This window comes from Heterocephalus glaber, unplaced genomic scaffold (assembly GCF_053883595.1).
Source record: "Heterocephalus glaber isolate CG9 unplaced genomic scaffold, H.glaber_assembly_v1.0 deba00000594, whole genome shotgun sequence".
Lineage (NCBI taxonomy): Eukaryota > Metazoa > Chordata > Mammalia > Rodentia > Bathyergidae > Heterocephalus > Heterocephalus glaber.
Window position 1 is genome coordinate 16,164,341 of NW_028258151.1, and position 18,584 is coordinate 16,182,924.

General features: G+C 49.1%; 1 protein-coding gene and 1 pseudogene across 3 annotated transcripts; one reads left to right on the forward strand and one right to left on the reverse strand.

Annotated features, from left to right (window-relative positions):
- Nucleotides 1-366: 366 nt before the first annotated feature.
- Nucleotides 367-2,106, reverse strand: LOC101721727 (coiled-coil domain-containing protein 181 pseudogene; annotated as a pseudogene).
- Nucleotides 2,107-7,554: 5,448 nt separating this feature from the next.
- Peli3 (pellino E3 ubiquitin protein ligase family member 3) lies at nt 7,555-17,196 on the forward strand. Of its 3 annotated transcripts, none has more exons than XM_004852300.4 (8): nt 7,555-7,735; nt 8,834-8,986; nt 9,507-9,578; nt 11,832-11,961; nt 12,572-12,673; nt 13,634-13,828; nt 14,065-14,253; nt 15,557-17,196. In XM_004852300.4, the coding sequence occupies exons 2-8, from the start codon at nt 8,835-8,837 to the stop codon at nt 16,124-16,126; spliced, it is 1,410 nt and encodes a 469-aa protein (XP_004852357.2). In that variant the 5' UTR covers nt 7,555-7,735; nt 8,834; the 3' UTR covers nt 16,127-17,196. The 3 variants fall into 3 exon arrangements, with proteins under 3 accessions (XP_004852357.2, XP_004852360.2, XP_004852358.2); XM_004852301.4 differs by lacking the exon at nt 7,555-7,735 and adding an exon at nt 7,969-7,992 and having other exon boundaries at nt 15,557-16,556; XM_004852303.4 differs by lacking the exon at nt 9,507-9,578 and having other exon boundaries at nt 7,600-7,735; nt 15,557-16,556.
- The last annotated feature ends 1,388 nt before the right edge of the window (nt 17,197-18,584 follow it).

Consider the following 18,584-nt stretch of genomic DNA (forward strand, 5'->3'; position numbering starts at 1 on the left):
AGTAGTATAGCACCCCCATGAGCCAATCACCTTCCAAATGCCCCTCTTCTAAACACATGTGAGTTAAGGGGGCATTTTAGAAGTAAACCAAACCATAACATCAGGGTTTGATGGAACCAGCTTGGCTTACTTTTAATATTTTTCATTATAAACTTGATACATAAAGAGCTCATAGAGAATAAAAGTACAACTGGCAAACTATCAAAAACAAGGATTATGTGATCACAACTCCGTCAGAAACTGCACAGTGCCCAGAACAGGTCATGTGTGCCTTCCCTACCAAATCTGCCACCTTGATTTCCATAGTATTAACTTCCTTGTTTTTCTTTAGTTTTATGCTTAGATGTGCATCCTGAACTAACTCATCCTAGGCTATTTCTAAACTTCATATTTAATGGAATCACAGAATATGAATTTTGGTGGTTGGGTTCTTCTTTTTTTTTTTTTGGTAATAGCAGCTACCAGATGTTTAATAGATTTCTTCAGTTATAATGATCAGTAAAGTGAAAAGATTTGGCTTCTGACATATTATACAGGTAGTTCTTTAAGTGTTTCAAATGCCTTGCTTCTAGTCATAGCTGTCTAGCTCCTCTTCAACAGCCTGTTGCTCTGCTATTTTCTCTATTCATTTCCTTCTTAGCCATTGTTTAAAAGCCTTTTCCTGGCCTTCTGTTCCTTTGAGGAAGAATAAGCATTCTTCTTGCTTTCTTAGTTCTTCTGACTTTCTTTCTTTCATCTGCTCCTCATGCTTTTTCTTAAGCCATAATCGAAAAGTTTCTTGTGGATCTCTGTCTTCTTGTCTGCTGTTCATGTCCTTAATTTGCTTAGCTCACTGGATTCCCCGCATTTCTAGAACCTTCTCTCTCTTTTTTTGCAACCATGCTTTGAAGACCATATCGTTCTTTTTTCTTTTGTTTCTCTTCTTCTATTTTCCATTGTTCTTCTTCTCTCTTAAGCTTTTCTCTCTTCTTTTCTGGCTGTTTCTGGAGTTCTTTCTGTTGAAGGGAAAGATAGTATGTTGAGGTCACTGGAGATATATTGGCAGACTGTGTTCGATGATGAGATTTCCCATTTCCTTTATTTTGATCTGAGGTGGCAGCAGAGCGTGGCTGAGTCTTGGGGTTGGGTGGTGGCTGAGGGACATAAGCCAGGGGGTCTCCTGTTGATGACTGAGTAATCTGAATCTCTGCCATGGGCTCTTCTTTCTTGACACCATTGATAGATGAGCTGGAAGATCTGAGTAACAATTGCTGGGGTTCATTTTCAGTACTATTAGCATTAATAAGGGGGGGCAAAACCCCCTGGCTCTCAATATCTTGTAAATTCAGAAGTTCAAACTTTCCATCTTTCTCTACCAGTATCTTCATATCCTTGTTTTCTTCAAAGCTTCCTTCAGTAAGTGACAGGAGTACATTTTCTTGCCCTAACTCATTGGAAATACATAACTGTGATAGTTTTCTAGACATATTATTTTCATTTTCAAAATAAGTTTTGTAAGTATCACTGTCTTCTAGTGGAGGAACTTCCAGATCAACTAATTTGTCCTTAAGTTTTTGTTCCCTTTTATCGTCCATGGGTTCTTGGGTCTGTAGAGGCTTCTTAGTTTGTATAATTTTCTCCTTAATATATCTGCTTACTTCCTCATCCTTTTCCTCCTCCAGGTCTTTCTGACTTTCTAGTTTGGATTCCTGAAAAGAGTTTTCACTATCTGAATCTGATATGCGATCCAAAGACTGAATACTTGGGACAGAAATAAAGTCATTTCTTCTTGGCAAAACCTCACCCTTCAAAGATTTATCAAGATCAGAAAGCTGTTTCATGTGTTCTATTTCTGTTTCATTTTCTTTTAATTCCTGATTAATATTCTCTTCCTTCTCGTAAGCCATCTCTATTATGCTGGGATCGATTTCTTTTTCATTAATTAACCACTCAAGGTCCTTTTCAAAGTCATCTTCGTATTCTCCACTTTCTTTTGAATCAGTATCTTTATTTTCATTCATTTTCAGTTTGTTAAAGAATAATTCCTGTGTGAGATGCGATGGCTGGGGTCACAGAGATGGCCAGGGGAGCTTTTCTCCTCTTGTCTTTCTAAGCTCTGACCCAGAGGCAAAGGAAGCTATTTGGCTTCTTTTGGTCAATGTTATGGGTTTTTCTTCCCAGTTTGTGTTTTTAGTAATATCTATATAGAAATATAATTCATATATCATGCAATTCACCCACTTAAAGTATATCACCGAATAGTTCTTAGAATATTCACAGATCTATGTAACCTTCATCACAATCATTTTTGGAACATTTTTATCATTTCAAAAAGAAATTCATGCCAGGCATGGTGGCATGCCTGTAATCCCAGCACCTGACAGGCTGAGGCAGGAGGATTGCTATGAGTTTGAGGCCAGCCTGGGCAACATAGTGAGTTTAAGGCCAGCCTAAACTACACAGTGAGACCCTGTCTCAAAAATTCAAAAAAAGAGCAGGGGATTTAGCTCATTGGATTTAGCTCACCACCTGCCTCGCAAGCACAAGGTCACAAGTTCAATCCCCAGTACCAAAAAAATAAAAGGAAAGAAGCTCTATTAGCATTCTCCAGAGAGACAGAACCAACTGGATATGTATGTAGGTTAATCCATATTCTTGTATTTGGGTATAGTTCATCCACTTTCACTAGTTCATTATATTATTATATACGGTGTGTTACTTGTCTTTTAACAACTGATAAGGGCATTGGGTAACTTATATAGGTGGATGATCTTTAAGTTAACCTGACAAACAGCAGAGGAATGAGACCACCTGAGCAGGCTAGTGGAAGGCAGTGAGGCACAGACTTCACAGAATTCATCTGGGAGGAGATGGACTGAGGGCAATAGGCCCATCAGTGATGAATAAAGAAAAGACAGGGGAGAAAAGAAAAAAAAAAAAAGAAAGAAAAGGCAGAGGATTTTATAGGGGATTGGAAAGAGGTCAAGTACAGGAGTCAGAGCAAATATTTGTGGTTGGGGTTCATGCAGCAGTCAAGGCAGATGTATGGATGTTGTCAGGTAAGTTGGCATCAGGAAGATGTTGTGCTGTACTCTGTAGTCTTATCTCTTTTCTGCAACATCCTGTTCTGTGTTCTGTCTGCTCCCGGCAGTAACGCCATTTAGTGAAACAATAAAGCTTTCGTGAATCTTAAGGGTACTGTCCATCAGCATAATTCCAAAGTTAGAGGGGACTTATTCCAAAGAGATCCGTGGATTTAGTTTAATTAACTGAATCCAATAAGATTCATTCCAAAAAGTTTTAAAAAGAATTGTATCAGTGGAAACATTGCCAGCATGGATTGTAAAGGACAGACAGCATAAATGGAAGAAAGGCATTTGGATCCTCCAAACCTCTGCAGTTAAAATGCAGGGTGAGGAAACTACTCAGCTGCTAACATAGGCCACCTTTTATGTAAAAGGAAGGATGGCTTGGAGTACAGCCAAGAGCCATGAATAATATCCTCAGGGCTTGGAGGCTTTTGTTTGTTTGTTTGTTTTTGGAGACAGGGTCTCCCTATGTGGCCTTGAACTCACTATGTTATCCCAGGCAACTCAGGAAAATTCTCCTGCCTCTGCCTTCTGAGTGCTGGGATTACAGGTGTGTGCCACTACACCCAGTTAGGCCTTGAAGTTTTAATCTAAGAATTGCCAGTTTATGTCTGCTAGGTTTTATAATTGCTATGCACTTAATCCCCGCATGTGTTCCACACTGCCCCTTTGGGAGCACCAGGTATCACTACTGTGATATCTGTGAGAGCCATTAACCTATGCCTGTCTCACTATTGTTTGTTGGATATATAGGAGAAGATAATAACTTTCTTTAGTTCACAGGTCTTTAAGTGGAGAGGAAGTGGATTTAGGGGTTGTATTTAAGGAACAACATCTAGATTATCTCAGGCACACTTGGAGCAGCTATCATGATGTGAAGACGTTCAAGCATCCCAAGGAAGCCGGGCATGGTAGCACAGGCCTTTAATCCCTGCTCTCTGAGAGGATAAAGTAGGAGGATGACAAGTTTAAAGTCAGCCTGGGAAAATTACTGAGACCCTGTCTGTTATGGTTTAGATCTAGAATGTTCCCCCAGAAGCCTCATGGTTTCAGAAGTGGGGCTTTTGGCAGCTGATTGAATCATGGGGCACTAACTCATCAGTGGATCAGTCCATCAATGAGTTCAGAGCTGACTAAGATGAAATGTGTTTATTATCTAGGCCATTAAATTTTAGGGTAGTTTATTATACAGTAATAGATCATTACTATAACCAAGCACTGAGATGAGCTGTACCCAGTGTCATTTTGTTTAACCCTCACAATGACTTCAGGTGGGGTGTTAGGAGTATTATATATTCAAGCCATCAGTCCTTTCATTATAAAGTGGGACATAATTATAACATGAAATTATAACTTTCATCACCTTCTAGAACAGAAGTCAGCAAACATTTTTGGCAGGTGAGGGGTCAGACGATAACCACTTTGGGCTTTGAGAGCGATAATTCACAATTGTTCAACTCTACAGCTATAAGCAGCACTTAAACAAATGGGCATGGCTCTACAGCAATAAAACACAGGCACATAGCTACAAAAAATGGGCAGCAGGCTGGATTTGGCCAGTTCAAGCTCAGTTATCTCTCTTTCCATCCTCACTAACTTGTTGGGAGACAGTGCAGTCTAGTAAATTTCAGCTTTCCCCTGTCATTTCAGTTTAAACTCAGTACTCCTGAGTCTTCCACCCTCCTCCCTTCTCTTCCCTTGAAATGGCCTCTCTGATCTCAGGACACTTCCCTAGCATCATGGCACTGGATGGAGAGAGAGGTCCATCGACCAGTGTCCCAAGACTCTGGCTGTCCTCCTTGCTAGCTGCTACTGAGATATCTGCCTCTTGTTAGCCTCATATTGTCAATCCATCCAGGTTCCTTGAGCCTCCCTTCTGTCAGCTGTGAGACCTCCTTCAAATACAACAGCTTTGTCCTTTTTTTCTCTCCAGTACTGGAGATCAAATCCAGGACCTTCATACTGAGCTTCATCCCCAGTCCATTTTTAATTTTTATTTATTTTAAAAATTTTGAGATAGAGCCTTGCTAATTTGCCCAGGCTGGGCTTGAACTTGCAATCCTCCTGCCTCAGCCTCCCAGAGTGCTGAGATTACGGGAATGACTGGGCTACATTTTTAGGCACAGAAATTCTATGGTTTTTCTAAGCCACTCATACATTCAAGACTTCATGGAATAACTGGTGACTGTAGCACAAAGTACACATTGTTACTCCGTGCTTCTGGGGCTTCTGGCTGAAGCTAGGGCCTGAGAAGCAAAGTCAGGCCTCCTCCATTCTGGATTCCCAAGTCTATCTGAGGGTTCCGGTTCCATCTTTTCCCAAGCCCACCCTCCCACTACCAGCAAAGGGTCAAGGAGATAGCCCAGCACCTGGCCCTCCCTCAACCCTCCCATCTCCCTGCCAAGAGTTTGCAGTTGATTTTTGTTGTATTTTTCAACATCCTTTCTCAACTAGATAAACAAAAGATTCTTCTAACTTTTAGGCACTTGAACCCAAGAACTTAAGAAATTGAAGAAGTACAGTCCATGTCTTTGTCCCTTTCTTTGAAGCAGTAGGGACAGATCTGGATTGAAGACAGAGAAGACTGGAACTGAATGAAGGGATTTCAGAACAGTATTGCAGAATTGTGTCCCATTATTAGGAAACTGAGGCCCAGAAAGATTAAGATGCTGGAGTTTTGGAGGGAAACCCAGAAGCCAAGGCTAGAACTTGGGCATCTGTGGCTTTTGGTGGTGTCCCAACCCTGCCTTCCTCTCCTTTACCTGGACAATGCTGGGGTAAGGTGTACCTGAACCCCTACCATGCAGCTCCAGGCCCAGTGCCCTACCCCAGAAGATGCCCTTGAGCCTTTCTTGTGTTTTGACACTCTCTCTGGCCTTCCTCACTGCGATCTGCTGACAGGTGGCAGGCACTAGAGCTCTGGTCATCAACTCCACACTTACCTGGCTGTGTGACCTGGGCAAGCTTTTCCCTCTCACTGGGCCTCAGTTTCCTCAGCTGTACAGAGGGGATTATAATAGCAATTCAGTACACAGACACTGAGGGCCTGCAATGGGAGGATGTGCTAGAAGCTGGGGTTAAAAAAGGGAATAAGACAGTTCCAGTGCACACAGTAGGTGCTCAATGCAGGATTTGTATGACTTGCTGCCAGCAGCCCAGCTATCTGTCCTGCTTCATGGTGGCTTTCTCAGGGAGTCTTTTTTTTTTTGACCGGTAAGTGCCTTTGTCCCTAAAAGATGTACAGATGGCTGCTTTCTTGTGTCATCAGGCTGCTAGGGCCCCAGAACAGTGGGCCAAACAGTTGGTATCTTTAGCTATTTTTAGTTGGTGAAATTAGCTGGAATAGATGTGGTGGGGTCCAGGGGGTCTGAGAGATTGGGACCTTTACACACAACCAGCTGGGAGGAGCAGGGATTGGCAGATGCTCCCCGTTAGGAATATGCTGGCAAACTCCCACTAATCCCTGATGATGAAAGCCACAGACTACCTCTTCTGTGCAGCCTTTCCTTGATTTCCTCAGAAAACACATACCTCAAAGTGAATAAATGGAGTCAGGAATGGTGGTGTTTGCCTGCAATCTAAGCAAGCACTCTAGGAAGCTAAAGGAGGAGGATCACAAGTTTGCACCCAATCTGGGGAACTCAGATCCCCTCTCTACTAAAATAACCATGAGCAAAGGCATTTCTGTAAATCTGTTTCTTCCTCTGTAAAAATGGTTGATTACCATGCTTGCTTCCCAGGGATTAAAGGGTTTAATTTCTTCAAAGCCAGAGTACAGGCCCTGGTATAGAGGGACAGACAAGATCTCTTGCAAGCCTTATATTCAGAGGGGCTCCAGACCCCTAAAGGTCTCCTCACCCTTTGTGTCACCATGGGCAGTGTGTGCGTAGTGGCAGGAGGAGAGGGGACATGGTGGGTTTCTCTGGAGGCCACCCAGTGAGAAAATAGACCACTTGGGCTCGAAAATAGGTCGGCCACTCTGGCCAACTTGCAGCCAGGTTCCTAGGCCGCCATCGCTGAGGCGCACACCCTTCTCTGCCTCCTACAGTATTTTCCTCCTTTCCACCTCTAATTCCCCGACCTTCCCATTTGGGAGGCTGGGTCTCCGGGCGGGAGGTGGGGAGGTCCCCCCCCCCCCGCCCCTAGTTGAAGGCTGGGGAAAGGGGACTCCGACCCAGGCTGAGAGCTTTGGGCTACTGTAAGGTGGGGACGTCAGTGTAGCTGGCTTCCTAGAAATGGGAGCGGAGTCGGAGGAGCCGGTAATAGGGAAGGGTCTCCAAGACCACAAGGGAGTCCCTAAACCAGTCAGGAGGGTCTGGAGTCCTAGAGTGGTGGGCGGACTTCCCGGGCCTGGGGGCGGAAGCCCGGTGAGAGGCGTGGCCTCCTGAGAGGGGCGTTGCTTCACCAATCAGGCTAAACCGCAAGGGGCGGAGCCGAGGTGAGGCAGCGCTTTCCTGTGGGGGCGGAGCCAACGGGGCGGGGCATCAGGACGGAGGGGAGGAGCGTGGCGGTTCGCGCTCATCCCCCTCCCCCCTGCCCCGGGTGTCCCCGTGACGAGGCCGCGCGGAGCCTCCGCGGGCTGGGCCAATCCAGCTGCAACCGCCCCGGGGCGAGCAGGGGTGAGGCGGGCAGGGAGCAGCGCCGAACGGGGCTCAGACCGCGGCCAGGTGAGGCTGCCAGGGCGTGGAGGGCGTGGGGGGCGGGGGCTGCGCCGGGCTGGCGCGGGGGGCGTGTTTGTGTGTCTGGGGGTGGCGCAGGGAGTGGGTCGGAGGCCCGCGCCTGTGGCTGTTTGCGTGTGCGCGTGTCCCTGCGGACGCGGGTGCAGGGTGGGCTCTGCGCCTTTCCGGGCATTGCCCGCGGGCCCTAGGCTTGCGGGAGCTGTGTGCGTGCGCGCGCGTCTGTGTGGAGGGCCCGGTGTGTATGGGTGTGTATGTGCGTATGCCCTGGGCCGTTATCTTGCCCGCCCAGGGCGCCGGGCGCTGGCCTGCCCGGCGCAAGTCCCTTCGGCGTATGATGTTTTCCAAACAGACTGCCTGCGGGAGACCGGCTCTGCTGCAGCCTGAATCCGAGAGGGAGCGCTCCCCTCCAGGCCTCCAGAGACCTGGGCAACCTGGGGACCGCAGACAGACACCTGCGGGTGGGGGGGGGTGCGCACCCAGGAGGGATCACGAAGCCTGCCCGCAGGTTGAAGGCATGATGGGGAGACTGAGGCAAAGAGGCGCAGGAAAGGTGGAGGGTGGAAAGAAACCGCGAAAAGGACAGTGCTGGGAGGACAGAGAGTCATTGAGAAACAGACAGAGGCCTAGACCTGCAAAGGGGCAGAAAGATTACAGTGACAGATAGAGCCCAGGAACCTGACTGAGTGTAACTCAGTCTGAGAGCTTAAGCCAGGAATGGAGTCTGAGATGAGGGATAAGGGCCCCTAACTCCTGGACTGCTCTTCTTCCAAGCCCATCCCAGACTGGGGTCTTGGCCAGAAAGGAGCCTTTGGCCACTCCCAAGTCAGTCCATTCCTCTGGCTCCACCAAATGTCCCGATCCTCTGATTCTACCATCCCTCTCTCTGGGGTTGCGTCCCACAAACCTCTCCCTAGTATCACGGTTTAAGAGAAAGTTTAGGGGTGACAGAGGTGAATGGTTACTATAACAATAGAACTGGAGAAACGCTACTTTCAACCTGGCCTAGGTACACTTTGCAACTCACTGGAGCTAGGATTGGGGTGGGGAGGTTGGCAAAACTCTTTTCTCCTCTGTTGCTCTTCCCAGAATGGTGCTGGAGGGAAACCCTGAAGTGGGGTCCCCCCGAACCTCAGACCTCCAGCACACCGGGAACAAGGGCTCTTGCCTCCTTTCTTCTCCCGGTGAAGGTGCACAGCCTGGTGAGGAGCTCATCAAGTATGGTGAACTCATCGTCCTGGGGTAAGCCTTCCTGTCCAGGAGGGGTGGGCACCAGACACCCCCTGGGGCAGCTGGAAGGAGGGCCCCAGCTCCCCCATGTATGGCTTTCTGCTGTTTGTCCCTCATCACCTTCACAGCTGAAAGACAATTGACCAAACCCAGCCCAATTCATAATGATTATTTTATCTTCCTGTTTCTCATAAATTTCTTGATCACATGAGAAAAAGGTAACAACACCAGCTGTCTGCCTTTTGTAAAGCACCTAGTGTGTGTAGTGTTGGGTGAAGAACTCTGGTTCTGCAGCCAAACTGCTTGGTTACCATCCTGCCTCTGCAAGTTGTCAAACTACCCCATGTTTTGGATTCCCCCTTTTCTGAACAGGGATGATAATAATCCCTGCCTCAGAGGGCTGTCAGAAGGAAGGAATGAGGTGATTGCTGTAAAGCACATAAGACAGCGCCCAGCGCATATCAAGTGTTCTGGGAGGCAGGCCTATGCCAAGCCCTTTCATGGACATTATTTCATTTCAATCTTCACAAAGATGCTGTGAGGAAGGAGGTGAGAAAACCGAGGCTCAGAGAGGGGAAGTGACTGGCCCAAGGGCACACAGCTGGTAAGTGGCAGGGCTGGGATTTGGATTCAGGTCTTCCTTACTCCAGGTCTAGTGTACTGTCACTAAGCCACAGCTCACCCTCACGCTACAGATGAGAAAATTGAGGCCAGGAGAGAGGAAGTGATGGGATTTGGTGACTAGACAGACCTTATCCCTTCCTGATCTTTGCCTGATATGATCCCTCCACCTCCCCGGCCCATATCCCTCTTCTTCCTCATCCCATCTGTGTCTTCTTTTGAATCTTTTTTTTTGGTACTGGGGATCGAACTCAGGACCTTGTGCTTGCAAGGCAGGCGCCGGAACCACTGAGCTAAATCCCCAGCATCTTTTGGCCTTTCTCTTTACCATCAGTCTTGAAGAAACTACATGATAGGCTGTAGTGTCATGATTATAATTATTAAGGAATAATAATTACTACTGTTTGTTGACTCATGTGTGCCATGTGCTTTAAAAAAGAATAACAACTCCTAACACTTATCAAGGGCTTGCTATAACTATGGCAAACTCTGTGCCAAGCATTTTTATTATTTATTTATCTTTATGGTGCTAGAGATAGAACCCAGAGCCTTATGCATGCTAGGCAAGTGCTCTACCACTAGGCCACATCTCCAGCCCATGTTCCAAGCATTTTTAAATTTTTTAAATGTTTTATCTCCTCAAAATGAACCTGGAGAATGAGCCCTAAAGGGTATGTGATAAATGAGTCAAGATTTTTTTTTCCCTGGTACCAGGGATTGAACTCTGGACCTTGCGCTTGCAAGACAGGTGTGGCACCACTGAGCTAAATCCCAGGCCCTGAATGAGTCAAGATTTAATCCAAGTACATCTGAGTCCTGCGCTTAGGACACCTCCTCCAAATACATGAGAAGAGTTCAAAAGACAAAAGCAATGCCCCTCTTAGGGGTGATTGCACTGTAAAAGCAGGGCTTAGTGTCCCAAAGGAGGGACTGGCTTTCCAGCTAAGGGCAAAGCCACTGATGCAGGGGTGGGGGTGGGCGGGGCTTGACACCGAAGCCCTAAGCATATGGGCCCTCTTGACAGCTGTCTGTCCTGTGCAGAGCAGAGACACTCCACTCAGGCTGTGTATCAGAACCACTGGCAGAGTGCACTGAAGACACATATTAATAGATACCCCAAACCTACAGAGTCAGAATCTACACAGGGAGGTCCAGAGAATCTGGATTTTAACAAACTCACTGGAGACTGACTCAAGTGGTCCTTTTTCTGTATTTGGCAGTTATTTACCCTATCATTTTCTACTTCAAAACCTTCTGTACCACCCATCTATTTACAAAATAATGTTCTTAGCCTGGTGTTCAGTTCTTTTTTGCCCACTTCATCTTTCCCACCCAACTCACCATTCCCTAATCTTATCACATTCTGCCAGCCATGGGTCCTCAGCTCAGAATGAACCCTCCATCTCTACCAGCTTCTTCAAGTCTGGAGTCAGGGTGACCTGAGCTCAAATCTGGACTTTTTCACTTTCCTACCATGAGGCAAGTCATTTTACCTTCCTGAGCCTCCATTTGTCTCAGTTGTAAAATGGGAAGAAAGACACTTGCCTGGCAGGACATTGCATAGATTCCATTAGGTAATTAATAATGTGAAGGACCAGGAACAGAGGCAGTGGTACATGGCAGCAATCAAGGCTATGACTCACCCCATATTTGCCTCTCATGATCATTCCCTCTGGACAAGAACTGGAAAAGAGGGTGGAAATGTGTGGAGATACGGAGGCAGTGGCATTGTGTGTCTTTTTTTCTCTTTCATTATATTTTCTAGTAGTGGTATAATAAATGATAGTTTGCTACAGATGAATCCTTTCCAGTTCTTCAGGGCGGAATATAGGTGTTTCCTAGAAACCTGATCCGAGGACCAGTATTCCCTCCTCCCCTCTGCGTTTAGGGCATTCTTGATTGTATCTGGGTCATGACAGGTGGTACCTGGGATCCTTGAGAAGCTGGGGATCCCCCTTCAATGAGGGTACAAAACTGATCTGTAGTGTACTACCTCTACTGCCCCCACACCCGGCACCTGTCTAGGCATTCAGGAAGCACCTGGTTAATTGAATGAAAGACACTTGCCCCATACATGGATTTGTTATTGTAGGGTCTTTAGCTTTGGGTAGTTCTACAGTCTGTTAAGGTAGGATCTACCTAGAGTTGGCACTTTTCTCCAAATCTGATCATAGGTTCACTTTTTCTTTCTCTCTTTCTTCCTACAACCCTTTCTTCTTAACTCCTATATCCATAGTTACAATGGATGTTTGGCAAGTGGGGACAAGGGCCGCCGGAGAAGCCGCCTGGCACTGAGCCGCCGGCCACATGCCAACGGAGTGAAGCCAGATGTCATGCACCACATCTCCACACCACTCGTATCCAAGGCAAGCTGCTTATCCCAGTCGACAGGGTGCTGTACCAGGCCCAAGTCTTCAGCTTTCCCAGACCTTCTTGTCCACAGCGCCCCACACCAGGGGAGACCACTGTGTCATCACCTCACTGCCTATTGTGCTACCAGAGAAATGGTGGTGATGGAAAATCCTCTGCAGGGTGCACAGTTCCTTATAATTTGCAGAATGTTTCTTTGACCACCAGATCCTATTCATTCATGGAGATGATGAGCATCATTTTAGAGGCAGCTAAAGCTCCAAGAGCAGTATGTGACAGTCATAGAGCAGTGGCAAAGGAAAAGCTTTGGCTTTAGAGGATTAGAGTGGAAATCAACTTATGCTGTTTCCAGCCATGTGGCATTAGGCCAGTTCTCTCTAGCCTGTAGTTCCCTCAGCTGTAAAATGAGAACAATAAGCCACTCGTGGGGTAACTGGAAGATTAAATCATGTAATTTCTTAGAGTACCTGTTACTCAGTTACCTCTGCAGACCGTGGAGCTGCCCTTTCCTAGGAATGGGCACTGAGCCCTGATCTTGTTTCTGGCTCAAAAGCTTATACTTCTCATGACTTATCCTGTGGGAAATGACTTCTTTCTCTCCATTAGGCACTGAGTAACCGAGGCCAGCACAGTATATCGTACACACTGTCCCGGAGCCACTCGGTCATAGTGGAGTACACACACGACAGCGACACAGACATGTTCCAGGTATGCTCATCCCCTTCCACCAGCCTCCTGGCCCCTGGGCTCTGCAGGTACCCAGGGTGAGGACACAAGACTGAAGGCCACGGGAAGGGTGCTTCAGAGTACTTGGTGCAGTGGACTGCTCTTCAGATGTGGAAGCAGGATGTCCCCCATGGGCCATTGACTTTAACATCACACAGCACGTCGGTGGCCTATCAAGACTCAGACTCAAGATGACCAGCCAGCAGGAGGCCATATGGCTTCAGAGATTGGAGGGCTGGTGTGAGTCATCATGCCTGGATTCAGATGCCAGCCCCATTGCCTACCACTGGATAACTGGGCAAGCTGCAGGTTGGACAAGCCTGTGTTATAATAAAAATATTTTAAAATAAAGGAAGTTTTGTTATTTATATTTTAATGATATTATATTTTTTATATATGGCCCAAGACAATTTCTCTTCTTCACTCATTGTGGCCCGGGCAGCCATGCATGTCCAACCCGCAGGCCACAGGTGGGATATACCACCTGTCTGGGCCTTGGTTTCCTCATCTATAAATGGGGCCCACGACAGCACTGACCCCACTGGAAGATTAACTGAGGCATTATAGCTAAAATGCTTAGCATGTAGCAAGTTCTAATTAAAAATTCACTATTTGCTGCTAGTATTTAGCCTATACAGGTGTGTCACCTTTTCACTGTTCTGCCTGCAAAATGGCTAGTTTTTATTGAGTGGGGTGTTCCCTAGAGCTGTAGATAGAGGTAATAGAAATGAGAGGCTTCAGACCATGGTTGATTGGACATAGAGACCACCTGGGAGCCCAGACGGCCCCAGAAGCTGTGATGGCGCTGCCTCTCTTTGAGGCCCGGGAGTCTCATTGTTTGGTAGCCCTGCATGCTAAGCAGCTCCTAAGTCTCTAGGTGGAAGGTGGTAAGATTTGCCTATACATATGTAACCCCTGTGCTTGCCCTACCCTCCCTTGCAGATTGGCCGCTCCACTGAGAACATGATCGACTTTGTGGTAACAGATACATCCCCTGGAGGAAGTGCTGCCGAGGGCCCTTCTGCCCAGAGCACCATTTCCCGCTATGCCTGCCGCATCCTCTGTGACCGCAGGCCACCCTATACTGCCCGCATCTATGCCGCTGGCTTTGACGCCTCCAGCAACATCTTCCTTGGAGTGAGTGAGCCCCCAGGCAGGGACCAGCTCTTCATCAGAGAGGGAGCCAAAGGGGAGGCTGGGGAGGTACAGCAGCCTGGTGTGGCCAGCCCACAGCTATCCTAGCCATGCTGCTTGGGGCTTAGCAGCTCCCTCTTGGGGCCACCTCTGAACTGAGGGTAGAGGGGAAGCACCTCTAGCGTACAGCTTGCTAGGGCCTACTCAGGGATGTGATTTGATCCCTCGTGTGGTCCCAGGAGCGGGCAGCCAAATGGCGGACCCCTGATGGCCTGATGGATGGCCTGACCACCAATGGGGTCCTGGTGATGCACCCTGCGGGCGGCTTCTCCGAGGACTCAGCCCCGGGTGTCTGGCGGGAGATCTCAGTCTGCGGGAACGTGTACACACTGCGGGACAGCCGCTCAGCCCAGCAGCGGGGGAAGCTGGTAGGTGGCCCACTCTATCTCACCCCCCCCCCAAATCCCTCCCAGTCTGCCTATGCCCTGCCCAAGCCGATGATCATCTTGGGCAGTCTCCCTGCCCAAGGGAGCCCCAATGGACACTGAGGTAGACCCTGGGGGTTCTAGACATACACCACTTGCCACACAGACAGGACTAGACCAGCATCCCCAGGAATAGCCTGCACAGTGCTGGAGATCCACAGATGATGTGAAATATAGCCACATAGATGCACCATGAAATACCAAGCAGGTTTGAGCCAGATGACAGCTTAATAAAACCACTCTCTTAGGAGGGTGACACTTGGCCCACATGTGAGTAGTTTATAGCCTAGAGAAGTGATGGCAAACCTTTTAGAGCTTTCAGTGATACAATCAGCCAGCTGTGGCATGCAGCGGGCCTAGAGTGTTCGCAGTTTGTAGCAAGTCTGCCACATTCAGGCAGGTTTGGCTTTGTTATCCCCTTAAAGCAGGAAGGGGTGCCCTTGGAGAAGTGCTGCCAGCGCCAGCTGCTCTTCCAATCACAAAACTAAGCGTGGCATCTAGGAGTAAGTCCTAGAGAGAGGTGGGGCACAGACCACAAAAAGCTCTTCCTGAGTCTGAGCACATCAGCTGAGGATGTGCAAAACCTCGGAGGAAAGCAGCCTTTTTTTCTAGAGCATTAATTCTACAGATTTTGGAAGCGTTATTTTAAAAACCTATGCACTTGAACTATGATTATGTTTGTTGAACAACCACTGTGTGCGAGGCACCATTTCAAGCATTTGCGCAGACTGATCCATATAGCCTTCATGAGACCCCCTTGAAATACCAGGATGTGGACTCCACCTTGAGGAGAGGAGACTAAGACAGAAAGGTTAAGCTGCTCTCCCAGGGACACTGAATTATTGAACAGCGAGGTCAGAATTCAGGCACAGGGGTTCTGGCTCTAGACTCCTTGCTGTTAACCCTGACCCCTAGGACAGCTGCCTTGGGCTAAGTATCCAGCATTCTCATGAGAGGCATGTCTTGCCTCTGTGATTATGGGAGAGCTTCAGACAAATTTTGAAAATCCCTGTTTTGGTCCAGGCCTCTCGATTTAGTAGATGAGGACTTTTACCTGAGCCCAGGTCCTACTGTGAGCAAGTGACAGCATGTGGCTGGGGAGCACCCGTCTGCCCTCCCACATGGCCTCTTGGGTGCCTTCTGCAGGCAGTGTCAGTGGGATGGCTGGGCAGCTTGCCTGGGGTGAGACTGCCTGATGGTGGGGCCTGAACCTCCTGGGCTAAGGCCCTTCTGCTGCCCCTGGCAGGTGGAAAATGAATCCAACGTGCTGCAAGACGGCTCACTCATCGACCTGTGTGGGGCCACGCTGCTGTGGCGCACTCCGGCAGGGCTGCTGCGGGCACCCACGCTGAAGCAGCTAGAGGCCCAGCGGCAGGAGGCAAATGCAGCACGGCCCCAGTGCCCTGTGGGCCTCAGTACCCTGGCCTTCCCCAGTCCAGCCCGGGGCCGCACAGCGCCTGACAAGCAGCAACCCTGGGTCTACGTCCGTTGTGGCCACGTCCATGGCTACCATGGCTGGGGCTGCCGGCGGGAGCGAGGCCCCCAGGAGCGCGAGTGTCCTCTCTGCCGCCTTGTGGGGCCCTATGTGCCCCTGTGGCTTGGCCAGGAGGCTGGCCTCTGCCTGGACCCTGGGCCACCCAGCCATGCCTTTGCTCCCTGTGGCCATGTCTGCTCTGAGAAGACTGCCCGCTACTGGGCCCAGACACCACTGCCCCATGGTACCCATGCTTTCCATGCTGCCTGTCCCTTTTGTGGCGCCTGGCTCACCGGTGAGCATGGCTGTGTCCGCCTCATTTTCCAAGGGCCACTGGACTAGGCTCTCTGGAACCCCTGCTGCTTCATCTGACTGCCCACCGAGGTCCCCTATCCTACAGTCCAGATGGAGCTCTGCATGTGGGATTCTACTTGGTGGCACCTAGCCACACAGGTTGGACACACTGGATGGGCTGTGACCCTCTCCCTAACTCTGATCCCCAAGATCTCCATCCCAGTCATACTGATGGGCCTTCAGCACCAGGTCTATCTGAGGCTGCTGAAGTGAAGCCCAGCCCCATGCCCCTGCCCTTCCTAGGGTGTCCCACATCATGCCACCTACACTGTGCCTCTGGGGGAGTGAAGGGGCTGTGGCCACTGACCCCCAGCTTAGGCTGACTGTGCCCTGAGCCTGCTAACCCAGTACCACATATTTGTCCTTTCTGTTGCTGCCCTGGGTTCCTCTATAAACGTTGCTCAGCTGCCCTCACTGATATGCATGTCCTGCATGCATGCAATGCCTCCAGCCCTGAGCGAGAGACAGGTAGGCAGCAAGCTGGGACTGGCATTTGCTTATGCCCACCATGGCCTGGACTCTGCTGAGTGGACTGTGGGGACACAGAGACAGTTAAGTTCCCTGCCTGGTGGGATTCACAGACTAGTGGAGGATGGACCAAATTACCAAATGACAGATACTTTCATGTGTGTTAGGATCAGAGAATCTCAGAAGCTGGGGTGCAGTCCTTGCTGGCTGCAAGTAAGTGAGCAATGCTTTATGCGGGAGGTAGCATAGGAGCTCAGGTTCCATGGCAGCTCAGAATCCTCCAGGCTCACAGAAGAGCTGGGCACTCTGCATACTGTGTGCATGCTAGGGATAAAGAACAGGGGCTGAGTGACAGATTTAATGGGGCTGGAGCATGGGCTACAGTGGGCAGAGTTAGAGAAGATGGTGGGGCCATGAGAATGGGATAGAGGACTTAGACCCTCATTTGTGGATAGCCAGGAGTCAATAAAGGCAGGGAACACATATGCTTCAGAGCATTGGCTCTGACATAAGGGCTACCATCACTGAATGCCCACCATGTGACCTGAACCATGCCAATGGTAATAACAACTGCATTCATTGACCACTCACCAGGCCCCAGGCTCTGCTTCTCAGAGGTTGTGTTGTTTAATCCTCACAGTAATATGGGGAGGGAGGTGTCACAATTTGCATTCTCAGGAATATAAAGGTGCATGTGTCAAGTCACAGCTAGAAAGTAGCTGGGTCAGGATTTGAACCCATAGCTGCGCATCGGGTGGCAGAGCCTGCCCCTCTATATCACATGGGCTTTCCTTTAATGGGTGGGGCTATACTGAGCAGTGTTTTGGAGATCTGTCCCATGGAGAGGCTAGAGAATGGACTGGTAGACACCCACCTGCTCAGTGCCCAGCCCCATGCAGGATCACAGCAGAGCTAGACCCTGCCTCTCCAGCTCCTGATGTGAGAAGGGACCTGCTGGAACTGGCACTGAAGCTGAGCACACACCCTGCTGCCCACCAGTACTCTCTAATGCCGTGGGTCATCAGCCAAGCTGGGGTGTTCCAAGAACTGAAGGCTCCTAAGAAGGTTCAGGGATAGCTTGGAGCCTGAGCCATGTCTGAAATGGCAATCTCTCCAGAGGCAGGGTGGTGTTGGGTAGGCAGCCCAGGTGAGGGGAACAGCAGCGCACTGCAAGAAAAATACCAAGGGAGCAGAAAAGGGGTGGAGTGGGAGTGGCTGGGCTGGGGCCTGGTGCGCCTTGGTTGCTGTGGAGGCCAAGTCTGACCTTGACCCCTGTTCATCACCTCTTCCTGTGAGCCAAGAGATGCTGGGGTTGGTTCCTAACATTCCCAGGAAGGCGAGCAACACAGTGTTCTAGAGATAGGAAGAAAAAGCTTTGAGTATAGACATTGACCTGCGCATTGTCCCCAGTGCAGGACAGGTGCCAGAACCTTAGAAGTGCAGATTCCATGGGGAGGGACCTGCCTGTGGTCATAGGTTGGGGCCAGGGACCAGACCTAGGCTGGCACAGAGGGCACCATGCGTGGTGATAGGAGAGAGATGTGATCAAATTCTTGCTTCCAGAGTATCATATGGATATAGTGAGAGGGCAGATGGCAATGGTAGACTAAGTATGGGCGCATTTCAACTCCCACCCTCACCCAAAACACTAAAAATGCAACCCTCCTCTGTTGTCCTCCTTCTGACCCTGTTGGGGACCTGATGGGAATATTTTGATCCTATTTTAGCAGAGAATCTCATGCTGTGGGAAAGACAAGCAGAGGCACCACCCTGGGTGCTGGGGATAACTTGAGGGTATTGCTGGGAGGTGGTCAGCCCTAGAGTTGCTCCAGCCAGCTCTTGGAGCCTCAGTTGCCATAATGTTAAATGGAATGAGAGTCTTATATTGCCAGGTGGTTGTGAATGTAAGGAAGGCATCTATGACATAGTAGGTACTTAATGTTACTTCCCCACCTACCACTTTTTCATTACCCCGGGG

Coding starts and splice junctions, on each gene's coding strand:
- Peli3 (XM_004852300.4), top strand. CDS start 8,835: ATGGTGCTGGAGGGAAACCCTGAAGTGGGGTCCCCCCGAACCTCAGAC. Junction 12,674..13,633: donor GCGACACAGACATGTTCCAG/GTATGCTCATCC, acceptor CCTCCCTTGCAG/ATTGGCCGCTCCACTGAGAA. Junction 13,829..14,064: donor CCAGCAACATCTTCCTTGGA/GTGAGTGAGCCC, acceptor GTGTGGTCCCAG/GAGCGGGCAGCCAAATGGCG.